This window comes from Sprattus sprattus (assembly GCF_963457725.1).
Source record: "Sprattus sprattus genome assembly, chromosome: 3".
Lineage (NCBI taxonomy): Eukaryota > Metazoa > Chordata > Actinopteri > Clupeiformes > Clupeidae > Sprattus > Sprattus sprattus.
Genome location: NC_137922.1, coordinates 3,067,477 through 3,083,528, shown reverse-complemented (window position 1 = coordinate 3,083,528; position 16,052 = coordinate 3,067,477). Strand labels below are relative to the sequence as shown.

General features: G+C 41.7%; 1 protein-coding gene across 1 annotated transcript in view; it reads left to right on the top strand.

Moving 5' to 3' along the window:
* LOC308362081 (tripartite motif-containing protein 16-like) overlaps nt 1–2,648 on the top strand; it is a gene marked incomplete at both ends in the record, with an annotated part of 5,421 nt that extends 2,773 nt beyond the window's left edge. The window contains 2 exons of the mRNA XM_080834576.1: nt 1,028–1,084; nt 2,125–2,648. Of these exons, the coding sequence (XP_080690702.1) occupies nt 1,028–1,084; nt 2,125–2,648 (581 nt within the window). The remainder of the gene's footprint in view (nt 1–1,027; nt 1,085–2,124) is intronic.
* Between the last annotated feature and the right edge of the window lie 13,404 nt (nt 2,649–16,052).

Below are 16,052 nucleotides of genomic sequence, written 5' to 3'. Positions count from 1 at the left end.
CATGGAGATGTGGTAAGGCACCAGAGGCCTTTAGTTAAATTTCTAGTTCAGGCACAAACATTTTTACAAACAAACATTTGTTCCCTAACACATCGGTAATGGTCTGGACAATTTCCTGCAATTGTTCACACATGAGCTCACTTAGGCATTGTCCTGACACTGAACTACAGGGCTGGCAGGGTCATGTCCGCACCATTGACACTGCATTCGATCCCACAAACCATCAATTCGCTTTCCTATTAAAGTATGCAATGGAAACTTAAGTTGACTTGTTTTTCAACAGCAGGACTGTGATCAGACTTAGGCTACTGCTCTCTCACTATTCCCTATAAACGCATTCCAAGTTACCGTTAAGGTGTGAGACTGAATGGCTGCATCCAGTCAAACTCCGGAACCTATTTTTTGCGGATATTGTCCATTTTCATATTCATATCTGAAGACATTCCAGTGTACATACTCTGAACTGATTTGACCCACTATATCTGCAATTAGGGTGTGTTCATGAATCAATTCAATTCTTTAAATGCCCTTACCATCCTAATGAAGATGAGTGGCTCTTAAATGAGTGCATCTTCTCTTGCCCGTAGGAGATTGGAGGTCTTTAAGATTCAAGCAGCTGGAGATTCATAATGTTTCACATACCACATCCCCCACACACACAAACATTTTTTTGTAACACATGTCATATTCAGGTCTGCTGGACCCAGATTTCATAAAAGTTTAAACTGTAAGAGGCCGATGCCCTCTGTTGTATGTGACTGGCATTTATTATGATAAATGTGCTCTTGGTCTAATTGAGATGAAGTTTCTATTCAAAACTTCTTGTGGTTGTAGTAAAAAAAACAACAACAATGTTTCGGGTCCAACAGATCTGTGAACACCCTAGTCTAAGAAAATATGAACACAACACGAGAATCAGCATTCTTTATGAACATATGATGTGATTAAAAAATTAGCTTGCTGTGATGTTTATGAATGCCCTTCTCACTAAGTTTAATGGGCTGTAATGTGATGTTTTCTGTCTCAGTGTCTGAAGTCCAGGCCGATTTTCCTGAACCAGTGACCAGAGGGGAGTTCTCCCAGTGTAAGTTAGACATAAAGACATTCAAGGTCATGCTGGGTGTGTTCACAAACACACACACACACACACACACACACACACACACACAGACACACACACACACAGAGACATTCATGCTTTTGAACTTTTGGATACACATATAAAAATAACTCCCTTCACACACACACACACACACACACACAAATGTAGACAAACAGTGGCAAAAGGGTAGGGAGAAGAAAGGGAGGGGAAGCAATCAGAAACATGGCATGGACAAACACGGAAATCATATCAGGATAAGCATGCTAGCATACATGCGATAAATATACACAATATACAAATATAGCATGCTCTACACATGAAACATCCTAAATTGATAGAGAATACGTTGAGAAGAAAACATTCAAGTATTGGAGGACAACTAAGTGGGTATACAATGTGGCAATAATTTACATTGCAGTTTAATGTTAGCACTGAGTATGGTATAGAATAAGTGCACGACAGTGTGTTTGGGGTGAGAAGGTTTAGGCCGAGTGATACAAGAAGATCAGGTGGAGAGACTACAGACGCATCCCCAGAAAAGATAGTCTAGACTAGGAGGGGGAAAGTGAGTGTGTAGAGTTGGGCTGCCAATACCAAATACTGTATGTTTTCAATGGATATGGTTATGAGGAACAACACAGCCACAGCCATCAGTATTTGGGAGCACAGATTACGCTTTAAGTGAGATAATTTTGTTAGAAAACATCAATTTGATGAATCAGAGAGAGATACATTTAGGTAAACATTAGGTAATATGGCCACTTTATCAGTATCAGTATTAGCATAATTTGATATAGAAGGAGAGGGAGAGAGAGGCTGCCCAGCAAAGTGTATGTAAATACATTTAAACATTCATGCTTTTGAACGTTGAATAGAGACACACCTGGACACATACACACTCACTGTCTCTCATGTCTACAAAGGAATCTCTTCATTCACTCTGTATTTAACTCTCTCTCCTTCTCTCTCTCTTACACACCAAAACCAAATACCTTAGTTTGTCCTGTCTTCTTCTCCATCAGACTCCTGTCACTTCACTCTGGATCCAAACACAGCAAACAGAGACCTCCATCTGTCTGAGGGGAACAGGAGGGTGGAAAAGAGAAATGAGGTCCAGTCATATCCTGATCATCCAGAGAGATTTGATAGGTGGTGTCAGGTGCTGTGTAGGGAGGGTGTGTCTGGACGATGCTACTGGGAGGTTGAATGGAGTGGGGGGTGGGGGGGTTATATAGCAGTCTCATATAAAAGCATCGGCAGGACAGGTAGGGCTAATGAATGTGTGTTTGGACATAATGATCAGTCCTGGAGTCTAAGCCTCTCCAGCACCAGCTCCACTTTCTGGCACAATAATAAAGAGACTAAACTCCCTCTAGTGGCCAGCTCTAGAATAGGAGTGTATGTGGATCACAAGATAGGAACGATGGCCTTCTACAGTGTCTCTGACACAATGACCCTCCTGCACAGAGTCCAGACCACATTCACTCACACACTCTACCCTGGGTTTAGGTTTTTGGGTTCTGGATCATCAGTGAAGCTGTTGTGAATGTATGTACAGATGCTGAATCTGTCACGATCGTGGCAGCCATTGCCACGATTTGGCGACCTCTTGTGGTCAAACGACCTTTTAATGGACTTGGTGTTTTTCTGTGTTTTGTTATGTGTCCACATGTGCTTCTGTTGTGATTGTGTGCCCTCATCTGTTTCCCGTTATGTGCCCTCACCTGTTCCCAATTGTGTGCCCTCACCAGTTTCCCATTGTGTGCCCTCCTGTACCTAAGTGTGTGCCCTCACCTTTAAATACTTAGCTAGTTTCCCTGCCCTTTGTCGTGTCGTTGGATTGTTTTTATGCCACTGTGTTTGTTTGCTACAAGGCATGCAGCCCTCTCCTGCACTCCCAGGTGCCTCTAGCTCTAGCTAGTTTCCGGCTGGTGTCTTGCCCTGGTTTTTAAGCCTTTTTGCTCGCTGCGGTTCTCAGGCCGCTTTTGTCTTCTCGAAGCCTTCAACAGGTAGCTGTTTTCAGGTCCGCCTGAGAGCTACAGTTTTGTAACCTTTTTAGTTTTTGGCCTTTTGCCCTGTTTCTGATCTTTTGTGTTTTGGAACTACTAATTGAAACAACATCCTCCCATTGGGTCCTCAATAGTACACTGGGTTAAGCGCTGGTTCCCCAAACCCAGCAGCTCGGCTTCAATCCCAGAGTGAACCCTGTCAGAATCCAGACTACATTAACCCAGCCTCTCTACCCTGGGTTTTGGGTTAGATATTAGATCACCAGTGAAGCTGTTGTGACTCTTGGGTGGAGCGGAGGGGTGACCCCAGGTATTGTCAAGTGTACTGGTGTGGTGGTGGTCTGGGAAGAAAACAATACTCTGCAGATGGCATCTGAGGCCAAATCCCTGTTCTCACATGATTCAGATTTATTGAACTTTACATTCTACAACTCTACACAAATCCATTCATATATCACTGTTTAATGATATTTAATTTTAGTCATCTCAAATCTTCACAGCTCAAACCCAACTAACACAATTCCCCAAGTGGGGAATCTTGTCACACATTAATCAGAACCTTAGGATAGGTGGAGAAATGGGACATGGGTCGCTTTACTTCTTTTGGAAAAATTGATCTTTTTTGAGTACAAACTGCTTATTGTATCATTAGTTTATATTGGTAAATAAATGGAAATTATTTTACTGTATTCAATGTTCTTTACATATCAGTGTTCACCAAATTTTATTTTATTTTACTACAGAACATTAAGGAATTACACTTTTGAAATCATATCATGTGTTCATCATGTGAAGAGGTTGTTCTGGGGGGGGGGGGGGGGGAGCATAAGAACCATCACTCAGTTGAGCCTGCAGTAACAGGTTTTTACAGCAGTGTTTGAATTGATCTTCGCCATCAATTTGTTCATGTCCATAGTAAGTACGGTGTTCCTCAAAGGCTCTGTCCTTGGACCACTGCTCTTCTCATGGCATTTATTTCCATTGCTATGCTGATGACCCCCAACTTTACCTATCCCTGAAACCCAATGACATTGTTCATCTACCCAAGATAGAAACCAGCCTACAAAATATACAATTTTTGCATGGCTAACAAATTCCTGCTCCTTAACTCAGATAAAACTTAGGTTATGCTTACAAACAATTGAGAATGACACTATCTAGCCATCACTAACTCCCCATGCACCAAGCCAGCCAACATAACTAGTTATAACTCATCAAAACTTAATTAAAATACAATTACCATACCCACCTGCCATCCAATTCCTCTTTTTTTGTGATTTCCTTACTAGTTAGGGTTAAATAAACATCTTGCAATTTAGATTTTTTTTTAATTTTATTAAAAATTTTACAGCATGTCCATTGTAGTGGACAAATGGACCATATTAGTTTGAAAAGATGAACATATTATAAAGATTAAAAATGAACAGAGAATTCATGTAGTAATGTAACAAACAGGATTAAAAAAACAAATCATCTTAAAAAAAGACTGAAACGCAAATCTCTTCCTTTTAACAATGGTAATCCTTGAAGCAATTCTTCTTTTTGGTGATGCATAGGAACATTTTACATTTCCTGCACCTCATGTAGGTTTTGCCTTTGCAGCCCCTATTTCTGCATCTCTCTGCATGCTTGATATCCATCATTTCTGGCATGTGTATTGCTTCCAGTCTGCGCACAGATGGCTCTGATTGTGGGGTTCTTATTTTGGCTCGTGGTTCGTATTCTTCGTCACTGTCTTCATCGGCATCAGGTTCTGGACTGTCTTGACTCTCCATCAACGCCAGGTGCAATTTGAAGTCCAGGTACTGGTTGGCAGGGGCGGCCCTAGCACATCTGGCGCTCTAGGCGAGCCTCACTCCTGGCACGCTCCCCCCCCCCCAATATTTTTTTCCCCCCCCACGAAAACGTATTGCAACTTTCAAACGCAATTTTGCCCTGAGAGACTGCATTTCTTTCACATAAACACAACAACGATCGCAACAATGAACAAAAATGTATTCAAGAACTAAATCACTGAGAAAATGTCTCGCCTGTGCTGAACTACGCTCCGTCCACGCCCCCCCTGTTCATACTCTTCAACCCTGTATCAACGTTTATAGACACACACACGTCATCTTCCCAATCGCCTGCATAGGCATACTGTACATATTTTCTTATTTACTCCACTAAAGTGCCAGCTGCAATTCACGCATTCATGAACGTTTTCTTAGCTGGAATTCATTCTAGGCTAAGAACAGGATTTACCTTTCTCCTTTGCACGTTTCTCTTCTTCTTCCTTTCTTTTCTTCCTAAATTGCACCCCGGATGGCTTTTGCCTCTTCATTAATTCGTTCTTCAAAGTTTCTTGAACACACACACTAACCAAGCGCCTTACTGTACTAACATGTTCTGACGAAACCAAGGAGGTGTACCCCTTCCGTTTTCGGTTGGAGATATAGAAGGAGCGCCTAAATATACGCCCGGGGGAAAAAAAGAAATTATAATTGTGGGTTTTTTTTCTCTTTTTTTTTCGGGCGCATTATTTGGCGCTCCCCCTCTAGATGGCGCTCTAGCCGGCCGCCTAAACCGCCTGTAGGAAAGGCCGCCCCTGCTGGTTGGTGTCCTTTGTTGTTCTGTTCACTGCTTTGCTGTCAGACTTGTATTGGATCTAGGAGTTTGTGATGGCAACATCAAAGAAGAGACTCTTGTCCACTTGTTGGTCCTGTTTGCCATGCGGTAGAAGCTCAGCATACAATCGCAGAGGTCAACACCACCCATGTTGTCATTGTACGGCTTGATCATTGCTGGCCTTCTCACCTGGACAAATTTCTTTTCTTTTTGCACCACCTGTTGCAAATATCTTCTGGATCTCTTCCATGCACAGTGGAGGCCATCAGCACTGCCTTGTTGTAATACCATTTTGTGATAGCATGCTCTGAATTCTTTCTGACTACTGAAACAGTCGTTCCTCTCCTTTGCTTTTTCATGACCTTGTCTTCTGGCAGCTTGCATTCCTTAGGCACTCGGTTGGACATTATAATCCCTGTAGCTGGAAAGCCCCTTTCCTGCAATGCAACCATGAGGTTGATGGTTGTGAAGAACCGGTCAAAGAAAAGGTAAATTCCTCTTGGAATGCATTCTCCCATACGTAGGACTGAGGCTACTCCAATGCCCTGTTTTTGGTTGCTGAATGAATGAATCCAACATAAGGCCATTTGGAGATGCAAGAACGAAGACCTTGAGGCCAGTAGGGTTTGGCTTTCCCGGAACAAATTGTCTGACTTGACAGCAACCAGTAAAGGTTATAATTTGCTCATCAATGCAGACATTCTGGGATCTTGGGAGGCCGAGGCAGCCTTGTCTCACACGGTCAAGTAATGGCCTGACTCCACGGAATGTCTGTCTTTGTCTGGACTTCACTAACCGCCAGATCATCTACAAGCTTTAAGGAACTTCTTAGTTTAAAAAAAACTATCCCTTGACATTTTGTGTCAGATGCTGGGCACTTTAGTTTTTTTGGCCCAAAACATTTTATTTCTTGGATATCCAAGGCAGGCTATGTGTTTAGATATCCCGAAGAAGACCTTCATCTCTTGTGCCGTACAATTGAGAAATAATCCTCTACACTGAAACTCTCTCTGGTTGGTGAACGTGGCCAATTCTTCAAAGAGTTGGTTGTCCATGTACTGTTTAAAATACTGTATTGGGCTCCAATAAGTACGGGGTGTTGGGTCATCATGACACGCAGGAAGCTCAGGTAGCACAGGTGTGAACCTATAACAATAAAAAGAAATACAAATAAAACAAAAAGAGATACTGAAGAAGAAAGCATTTCACAATTTAAAATCAAAGCATAATGGTTTTATATGTAAGTATCCATCCAATTTTAGACATGGAACAGGTCTACACCAGTGTTAATTTTGGCAGATATTTTAGATTTAGTCTTAGTCTTAAGACGAAAATGCATATTAATTTTAGTCACATTTAGTCATTTGGATCCTTCTAAGTTTTAGTCTAGTTTTCGTCAACGAAGTCTCCCTACATTTAGTCTGGTTTTAGTCACATTTAAAAGTCAATCTTATAGCTACATTAAACTCCTTTCCGTCAATTCTCAGGCCTAGGGCCCCCTGTGTTGTGTCTTCAACTGCATAATAGTTAAGCTTGCAGTACTTAATCTTGCAGTTTTGGCAGCAAATGTTTTCTTTGTGAGCGCTGGCCATAGAGGTTGACTTCATACAATGTCCTTTCCACTGTCAGAGTAGTCACCAAAACACCAGTTCACAGGGTGGAGGGAGGGATGATTATCACTGCATTCTTTTGTAATAATTTTTCAAATAAAATGTTTTTCAAATCTTCTTGAATGTGACTTATTTTTCCTGAAAGATCTCTCTACTGCTCTCACAAAAAAATCAATGAAAGAAAACACATACGTAGAGATAATTTTCTGTCGTTTCCTATTTGTTTGAATGAAAAGGTTGGTATAGCCAGAATAGCCAGAAAGGCACCTTTCCGAAGGAACAGATTCAATTCGTTTTTGGGAATTCACTTTGAGGTGTAAGTATCCAAATCTGTCATAATTTCAGTTTCAATGATCTTTCTAGGAAGGGCCGCTGGCTGTCCGTCTGATCCAATCAAAAAACCTTGTGACCTTTGCGTCCATCTACTCATTAGGAAGCGTGAATATCGCTTTCTCTTCTTTTCAGACTTAAGGTCTAAAACCCACTCACTCTCTTTCCTGATTCCCAATATTAGCTGAAAACCATCTTTTATCATCTCGATTTTAATTTGATCATGTTTGATATCAGTTCCCACACTCGCCATTGCAATCTGAACACTTAAAGGGACCTTATGGCTTGAATTTTGACTTTCCATCTCAACAGACTGAATCTCCACAATCTAATGTAAATAATTTACTAAATGTTTTCAGAAAAATATCTAAATTCAAACATTTAAAATATTGCTGTGTTTCCTGTTTTCACAACACCTGTTTTTGATCACAACACCTATAACCCCTTTGGACGTAATATCTGAGCTAGAAGCAAGTATATTGTAGCATGTCAAACCATCAACTCAGACAGTGATTGACAATAACTACCCTTGAGCCTTCCCGGACCCAAAACCTTCTGTGTTAACACAGGCTACCTTGCTATCCTATTATTCCCAAGGGTAGGTAAGCAAATTCATTTAAGTACTTACCAGGTGTTGTGTCAAAACCAGGGTGTTGCAGGACTCTCTGAAATCTCAGCAAAATCCAAGAAATTAATCTCGGTGGAACCTCCAATTAAAAGGATATAGATTTATCCTAATTAACGGAGACTCAGTCAAGTGAAAATGGAATGTCAAATAATCCAGGCTTTAATATTTACGGTGCTGCGCAACAGAGAAGAGAGACAAGACTAGGTTTCACTAACATGTAGGTCCACCTTGGCTATTCTCACTGACTGACTGTTCTGTTGTACTGTATTTATCTTAGAAAACATGTGGGAGGGGGTGGTTACCAGAATGCTAATTCTTACCTAGGAGACAGTATGGCTAAGATATTCATGGGGAGTCCCTGGCCGAGGTGTCATCACTTCCCCTAGTGATCAAGGCATACAGGAACTGTGACAATTTGCGTGCTTACAGAATACACAGGAAGCTATATAATTAACATTATATAGCTTTTGAATGTGGACTACATTGAATAATTTAACTTCTAATTCTCAGATACTATCACTTGTGTTATGTCTTGAGTCAAGTCATTTTTGGGGGACATCAACATAAATTGATACATTGCGTTATACCTACTCAATGATGTACCTTGGATTTTCTTCTTGAAATAGTCTAGAAGGCTAGATTGTTTTTTTGTGTTTTTATAACCAGAGCTTTTCGTGTTGGTGTGTGTGTGTGTGTGTGTGTGTGTCTTCTAACTCTGTGTGCCTTGGGCAGCACTTGATTACTGAGCCCTCCTTTGGACGCTACAAGTCAAGGTCCACTCGTTTACACAGTCTGTCTGTTGTCTTGATATATACACACAAGTCAAGGTCCACTCTATTAAACAGTCTGTCTGTTGTCTTGATATAAACACCTCTGTTTTCAGGAAGAAAATACTCAGGGTTAGGCTTGACACATTCGGGGCTACAGTAATAGGACTTAACGACGCCACTGAGTCTGACCGAGGGTTCATCCCTAAAATCAGGTGAATCAGCAGAGAAGAGAATGGACTGATGCGCGAGTTTCGCCCAGTTCACCCTTTGTGTGTGTGTGTGTGTGTGTGTCTCTCTGTGTGTGTGTGTGTGTGTGTGTGTGACTGATGTGTAAGTGTCACCCAGTGAGAGGTGTCGGGCCATCCGTGACCGCACCATGGCAAGAAGGATGGAAAACAGAACGTGTGTGTCTGTGTTTAATAATTTAGTTAGTTTCATCATTTCTGCGTTGCTTGTATACACAATTTAAATATCCTATTGAAACTTCTTCTTGTAAATATTGTTAATATATGTTTGCTGTTCCTCTTAATAAATTAGTTAATTATGTTATGTGGGACGTCTGTCATTTTTAAGATCAGGGTTATCGCAAACAGTGCTATCTAGGCTACTTTCTGACCATTTCTAACGAGTTAAGCTAGATTTCGTTCTTTGTGTACACACCTGTCACAATCATATCGATTACAAACACCTTTGTTTAGCGTAATAGGGAACGCCAAAGTAACTATAGGGCCCATCAAAATAGCGTGCACCGGGCCCGTCGTAACCACGTTACGCCACTGTACAGATGTCATCATTGACAGGGTAGCCGAGAAGAGTGATCTGATGAAAAGGCTGCTTTTGTGATGAGGTAAAATAATACGCTGACTTGAAACAATCATAGTGGATCAGATTAAGTTAATTAATATTTTTTAATATAATTCCTTTACTTAAATTTAAGTAACAAGGTTGAAAGAAATGACATGTCTAAAGAGTAATGTGACCTACGGTCAATAGATCATACTTTTGATAAGCCTACGATAACAGTATTTTGGGAGAACTTTTCATAATGCTTCTCATAGTGTTAAAATGTTTGTGTCTCCTAGTGCACATTGATCGTTTAAGGCAGTGATTCCCAACAAGGGGTAAGTGGTACATACCACCTGAGGTGCGCAAGCAAACTGCAGGGGGTATGTGGATAAATTAACGAATGTGTGCAGCATAGTCACTGCATGAGTGAAGGGGTACTCATGGTGTGACAAAAAGGCTTAAGGGGTACGCATGTCAAAAGCAGTTGTGGAAAAAACCCACGCTGTCACACAGCGCGCTTACATTTTTCCCCGTCAATACTTGGTGGTGGCCTGCCCTTGGTTAAAAATGCCCGGCCTGAAAAATTTCCCCAGTCCAGCCCTGGCGGGGACCTTACCTTTGTAACCATGATGAAATTACAATTTTGGAGATTATGCTGGCCAACATTTGATGGTCACAGAAACTGTTTTCCCATGGATCCACACACAGTTTAAAAAGATGGTTGAAGCCAACTATAACTCTGTCTATGTGCGCATGTTTCTTTATGTATCAACTTGTAAGAGAAAAGTGAATAAGGCGGTATATTTGTCATGAAGTTGATCTTTATTCTTAATGGTTATACAGCATAGTTCAACTTTTCCTGTTCCACAGATATAAGGGTTAGTTAGTATATAGTTAGCCTTATCAGTAGCATCACCACAAGTAAATCAAATAATGCTACCACCAAACCACATACACACACACTGGAGGAGCATTTTTGTTTCTGGATGAGGGAATTGAACCTTGGTGTTGTTATTGCTACGTGGAATCGGCAGGAAGATGCTTAAACTTCAATTTCCAGTTGCAATTTTTTTATGATTAGTATAATACTCTTAAATCATTTAAGCACCTTTTCTTCAAGGTAATCAAAACAATCTCACAAATTATATTTATGTGCCTCTATTACTCTGCTAAGTGGTGATTGGAGTCCCAAACACCTCCACCTCACACAGACTGAGGGATCGCTCCTGTCCCAGTAGGACCACAGTCACAAACTGACCCTCCTCGCACCGTCTCGCCAAAAGGCACGAACGTCACTTTTGCACACCTAGAATGAGATAAAGCAACACCATAATCAACAACAACAACAACAACAAGAAAGTACTCACTCATCACACTCATGATGCTTTTTATTTTATTACAACAAACACTCCACATATTCATAACCAGCCACTGTAATCACTTTATCTAATTATTAAACATTTCAATAGTTCAGGCAGATATGTGAAACGGCCCTTTGGAAGTAAGTCTAATTTGCACAGACCCCATCCATTTAACTTTTTATTTCACTTTTTATTGCACTTCAAGACATGTATAACTCACAGAGGATTTTCTTTGGCGTTGGTTGAATCTCCGATGCGAATGTGGACACCATTCAGGCCTTTAGGTGATCCGGTCTTGGGGTTGGTCAGGGCCACAGAAGAGATCCTGTATCTCTCGTGCAGGTCCACCCGCCACCAGGGGTCAGTCTCACGATCTGTCATCGAGCAGGAGCCCTTTCGCAGGTCTGGGTTGGGGTTACCGTCGATGGCGTTCAGAGCATGACCGAAACTGGACATCTCGCCCAGAATCAGGCTGGACTGTGTCGCTCTTCCTATCGGGCAACATTCCTATCTGCAGATGACATCACACCGGTCCCTTAATCTTTCACACACGCTCCCACGGCAATGAACACACACATAAATAACATCCTGAATGGGGTCAGTGACACTATCAAAGGAAATAGTGAATGTCTCCTACCCACTATGGCATACACCTCCACCTCACAGAGCTGGAGAAACGTCCCTTTGACAGGTAAGAACACATTCACATAGCGCCCTCTAGTGGGCTTGAAGTCAAATGATTTTGTTGCTCCTGGTGGAATGGACTGAACTACTGCAGCCCTGGAACAGGAAATGAGCAGTTAGAGACCAACAATAAAGGCTTGATGGGAGAACGGGAGAGCATTTTGTTGGCAGTAGTTGGTTAGTGTGTGTGGAGCTTTGCAGTCAGTCACTTATCAGACACCTCAAGAGTATCAATAGATTCCAAGTGAAGGAACGTTAAATGATGACAGCTTATTATTCAGGCTCAGGGCTCTGTAAAGCTTCTTGAGACAATTGTATTGATTTGGTGCGATATAAATTAAATTCAATTAAATTGAGTCCAATTGAATTATTGCTGGTTCCAAAAAGTGATTGTTTTCAATTTATCATGGTACATCATTTAAAGGCAATTAATGTTTTGAAAAATGTATGACTGCTAGCGACATTTTATAAAACTCCGGTCTCTCCCCATGAATCTTCTGAATTAATACAGGTGCACTATTTAACCCTTCATGCACCAATGCAAAAGGCACAAGAACGATTTGCATAAATACTCGTAACAGAAAGAGCAGGTGCTGACAAGTGACAGTGTCAATATGATGGTTGCCTATAGGCTCTCTCAGGTGGCTTACAATGTGTTGCTGTTGCCATGGTTATCCAGGCTGTCACCGATATGGATTTCAGCTCATCTGATACGGTCTGAACCGCAGTCACCACGGTTGGTGATGGTCACCCTGGTGATCTCATAGCTCTTCAGGGCATCCACTCTCCACCCAGGGTTGTCCTCTTTGGCACTGTGAGCACATCCGCTGAGGAAGATGGTATTTCTGTTCTTTGAGAAGCCATTATTCTCATATGTAGACGACTGGGTGGCCTGGCGACGCAAAGCAAGGTTCTCTGTCCGAAAAAGTATGTGTTATTCATATTTCTGCTCCAAGATGTTGTTCCCAGGGGTGTGATTGGTAAAGGACAAAAAAACAGGAAAATATACCGCGCACCTACAGGTACCATGACGCGGCGAAGCCCCCCCCCCCCTTTCTTACACACACACACACACACACACACACACACACACTGACATTATTTAAAAACATTTAACCACTTAGTCTTCAGGCCATTTTTTGCCATTATTGAGGTTTTTGTCCTGCACCTACTCTACAGAGCAGGGGCCAAATGAATCATCCGTCAGAAGCTGTTCACGTGAGTGGATTGTTGCAGAGCTGGCAACATTGTGACCATAAAGTACTAAGCCGAGCGGAGCGAGGCGATTTTTTTTTTTTGGTGGGGGGTCTGGGGGCCGCCGAGGCCCCCAAAAGCCAGAGACTTCACGTGCTCTGAGATGCAATCTAGGTCATATTAGGATATGTTTTTCTGCAAAATAACTGCAGTATTTTGAGTTTATAATTTCCTCTTTTCCCTGTACTGTTGCACACAATTATACACAGACATAGTCAAAAAAGTGTTGGACACTAAGCGCTGAACATTAGTCAACATAAAATAAATATTAATATTTATCTACTGATCTGTGCTATATATGTAATTTCTGTAGGATTATAATCAAAATCGCTGAATTTGCGCATTCCCTGGTGAAACAGAGAGGAGACGCGCGAGGTGAGGCAGCGACGAGCTGCGTCTCATTTCAGATTGCGCAATTCCTCACAAACTGGATTAAGTGCATGCCTTTTGCTTAATCATTGTTTGTTACCACTGTAATATTTGTAGACACTTTTATTATATCCCCTTTTTATCCGTGGAATAGTTAATGTATTTCACCGGCCTGAGTAGAAGCTATTTAGACTTGCTGATCTGACATAAAACCGCAGTGAAAAAGCAGAATCTCTGCCTCAATGAAGGGGGCGTGCGGGAGCTTGAAAACGGGACTCTCAATCGAAATGTGAAGTGATAAATAATGGTAAGAGACCAATGCTGAGGCTAAAATGTTTGTTTCAAAATACGGGATAGAAGATAGCTCGATCAACTACTCACATTGCTATTTGGAATCACGAGGATATATTTGGCTTTGGACGAACAGCGGAGACAAAGATTAGCAAGGGGGAGCTTCTCACCCCTCGTTCGCTAACATTACATTGTTATCAGAATAGCCCTTGCTCCATTGATTTCACATTATTTATCTGAGGATTGTTTCATATCTATGTGAAGCCATTTAACATCATACAAGTGGTTGTGATCACTTTGAACCCAAGACTGCTTTTTATTGGTGAGTTGATTTTGAGGAATTAAACTCCAGCTGAAGTTGTTTCCTGGTTGTTACGGTTAAATAGTTGCTATGCTAGCTTACTAGCTAGCTAAGGATACTTTAAATTACCTTCAACGATTTAAATGGAAGAGTTCAATTTGCATGAAATGACAGCTAGTTATCTAGCTGATGCTATAGTGTCCTCGATTTAACTATACAATTATAATGGAAACTGGTAGAAACCCTCAGGGTGCCTGTGCAACTTCGTATGAAACAGTTCATATTCACGAGTTCATATATCCAGATATTAAAACGAATTCATCACAAGCTAGCAACTGCCAACAACTGTGTACCTTACCAATGTGTATGTAAATAATGCTGATATGATATGTGAAAAACAACTAGTTGTCAATGTGCAAGCTACCAATTGAATGGTGATTTAAGCTACTCTATTCGGTTCATATTTGTAAATCTGACACTGGAAGAGTCGGTGCCCCTCAGCAGCCACGAACCTCACCGCTAGTCACTGTTCAACATTGGTAACGGCATTTAAAAAAATAAAGTAGCCTACCGGTGCAAGGGACGAATCATAATAGGTTTATATGTGAGCTTTAGGGCTGATTGGATGTCAAGCCATGCACGTGGCTGCCTGCTAGAAGAATGATATCGATTTGATGGGAAATCCGTAGGATATTCAAGTCAAGCGCAGCAGCGGTGGTCTGGAAATCGTATCTGCTACGCCAAAATCGTGTATGTTGGCAGCTCTGTGTGGGCACGGGAGAACGTTCGCACCACATCTCCAACATTCTCTGAACGTCAGATAACCTTTCGCAAGGATATAATGGTGGAGCAAAAAAAAAACTATAAATGACTCCTAAAACAGCTGACAGCGATAATTATGCTTACCAATACCCGGCCGCACCGGTAAACCACCCCACCCCCCCCCCCCCCCAAAAAAAACTCTGCGGATCTGCATGATTCACAAGAGTCTCATTTTCAGGTCGAAAAAACCGGAAAAATCACACCCCTGTGTTCCATTTCTAAATGTTCTAAAGCATGTTTGACTTTAAATGATTCTAAAGCTAAAGATTACTGCAAATTTACACTGATTTACACTTAAGTAAAACAAATATCCTAACAATTTGTGATTGCAGCAAGATAGGTACCTTCATCACCAGCGAACACGTTCACATAACACAATCCCAGTATTTTGTCTTCGCCTGGCAGGAAGATGTTAACATATTGGCCTTCCAGAGGGTAGAACCCGATTGACTTAGACTGCCCTCTTCCAATGGACCAGACCAGACGAGCTCTTTGAATGGAGGAGCGCATCACACAAACGTACAAGAAAAACACACATTTCACGAAAATCAAAAACCAGACGTTGTCAGGGCTCTGACTGTCTTACAGCGTGTTGTCGTTGCCATCATTCTCCAGGCTGTTGCCGATGCGGATTTGGGCGCTATTGATGCGCTGTTCGCAGCAGTCGCCACGGTTAGTGATGGTTACCCTGGTGATGTTGTAGGGGCGGGACAGGTCGACCCGCCACCAGGGATTGGTCTCTCTGTTGGTCTGGGTGCAGGTCCCATAAATATATGAGGTGTCTTTCGTCCCATCAACAGCATGCTCCGCCAAGCCACCATAGGTAGATGACAGGACGGTCGGGGCCTCCAAGGCCAGGTTACCTAGACAACAGTATCTTAAGGGCTTGCGTGTTCTCACAGTAAAAACTCATATTGTAAAATGTTTTTGCCTCTTTTTGAACTCCTGAGCAGTTTGTCCAATACGAAACCCCTCCTTTCCCCTGCCTACAGCGTCAAATAAAACAAACAAACTTTAACTTTTTGCCAAGGCTTTGAACCGGTTCACGGAACGAAAACGAAAACCAGAAACCTTTGATGTTTTGCTAGGAACAGAAACGAAACCAGAAACTTAAAAAAAAATATATAT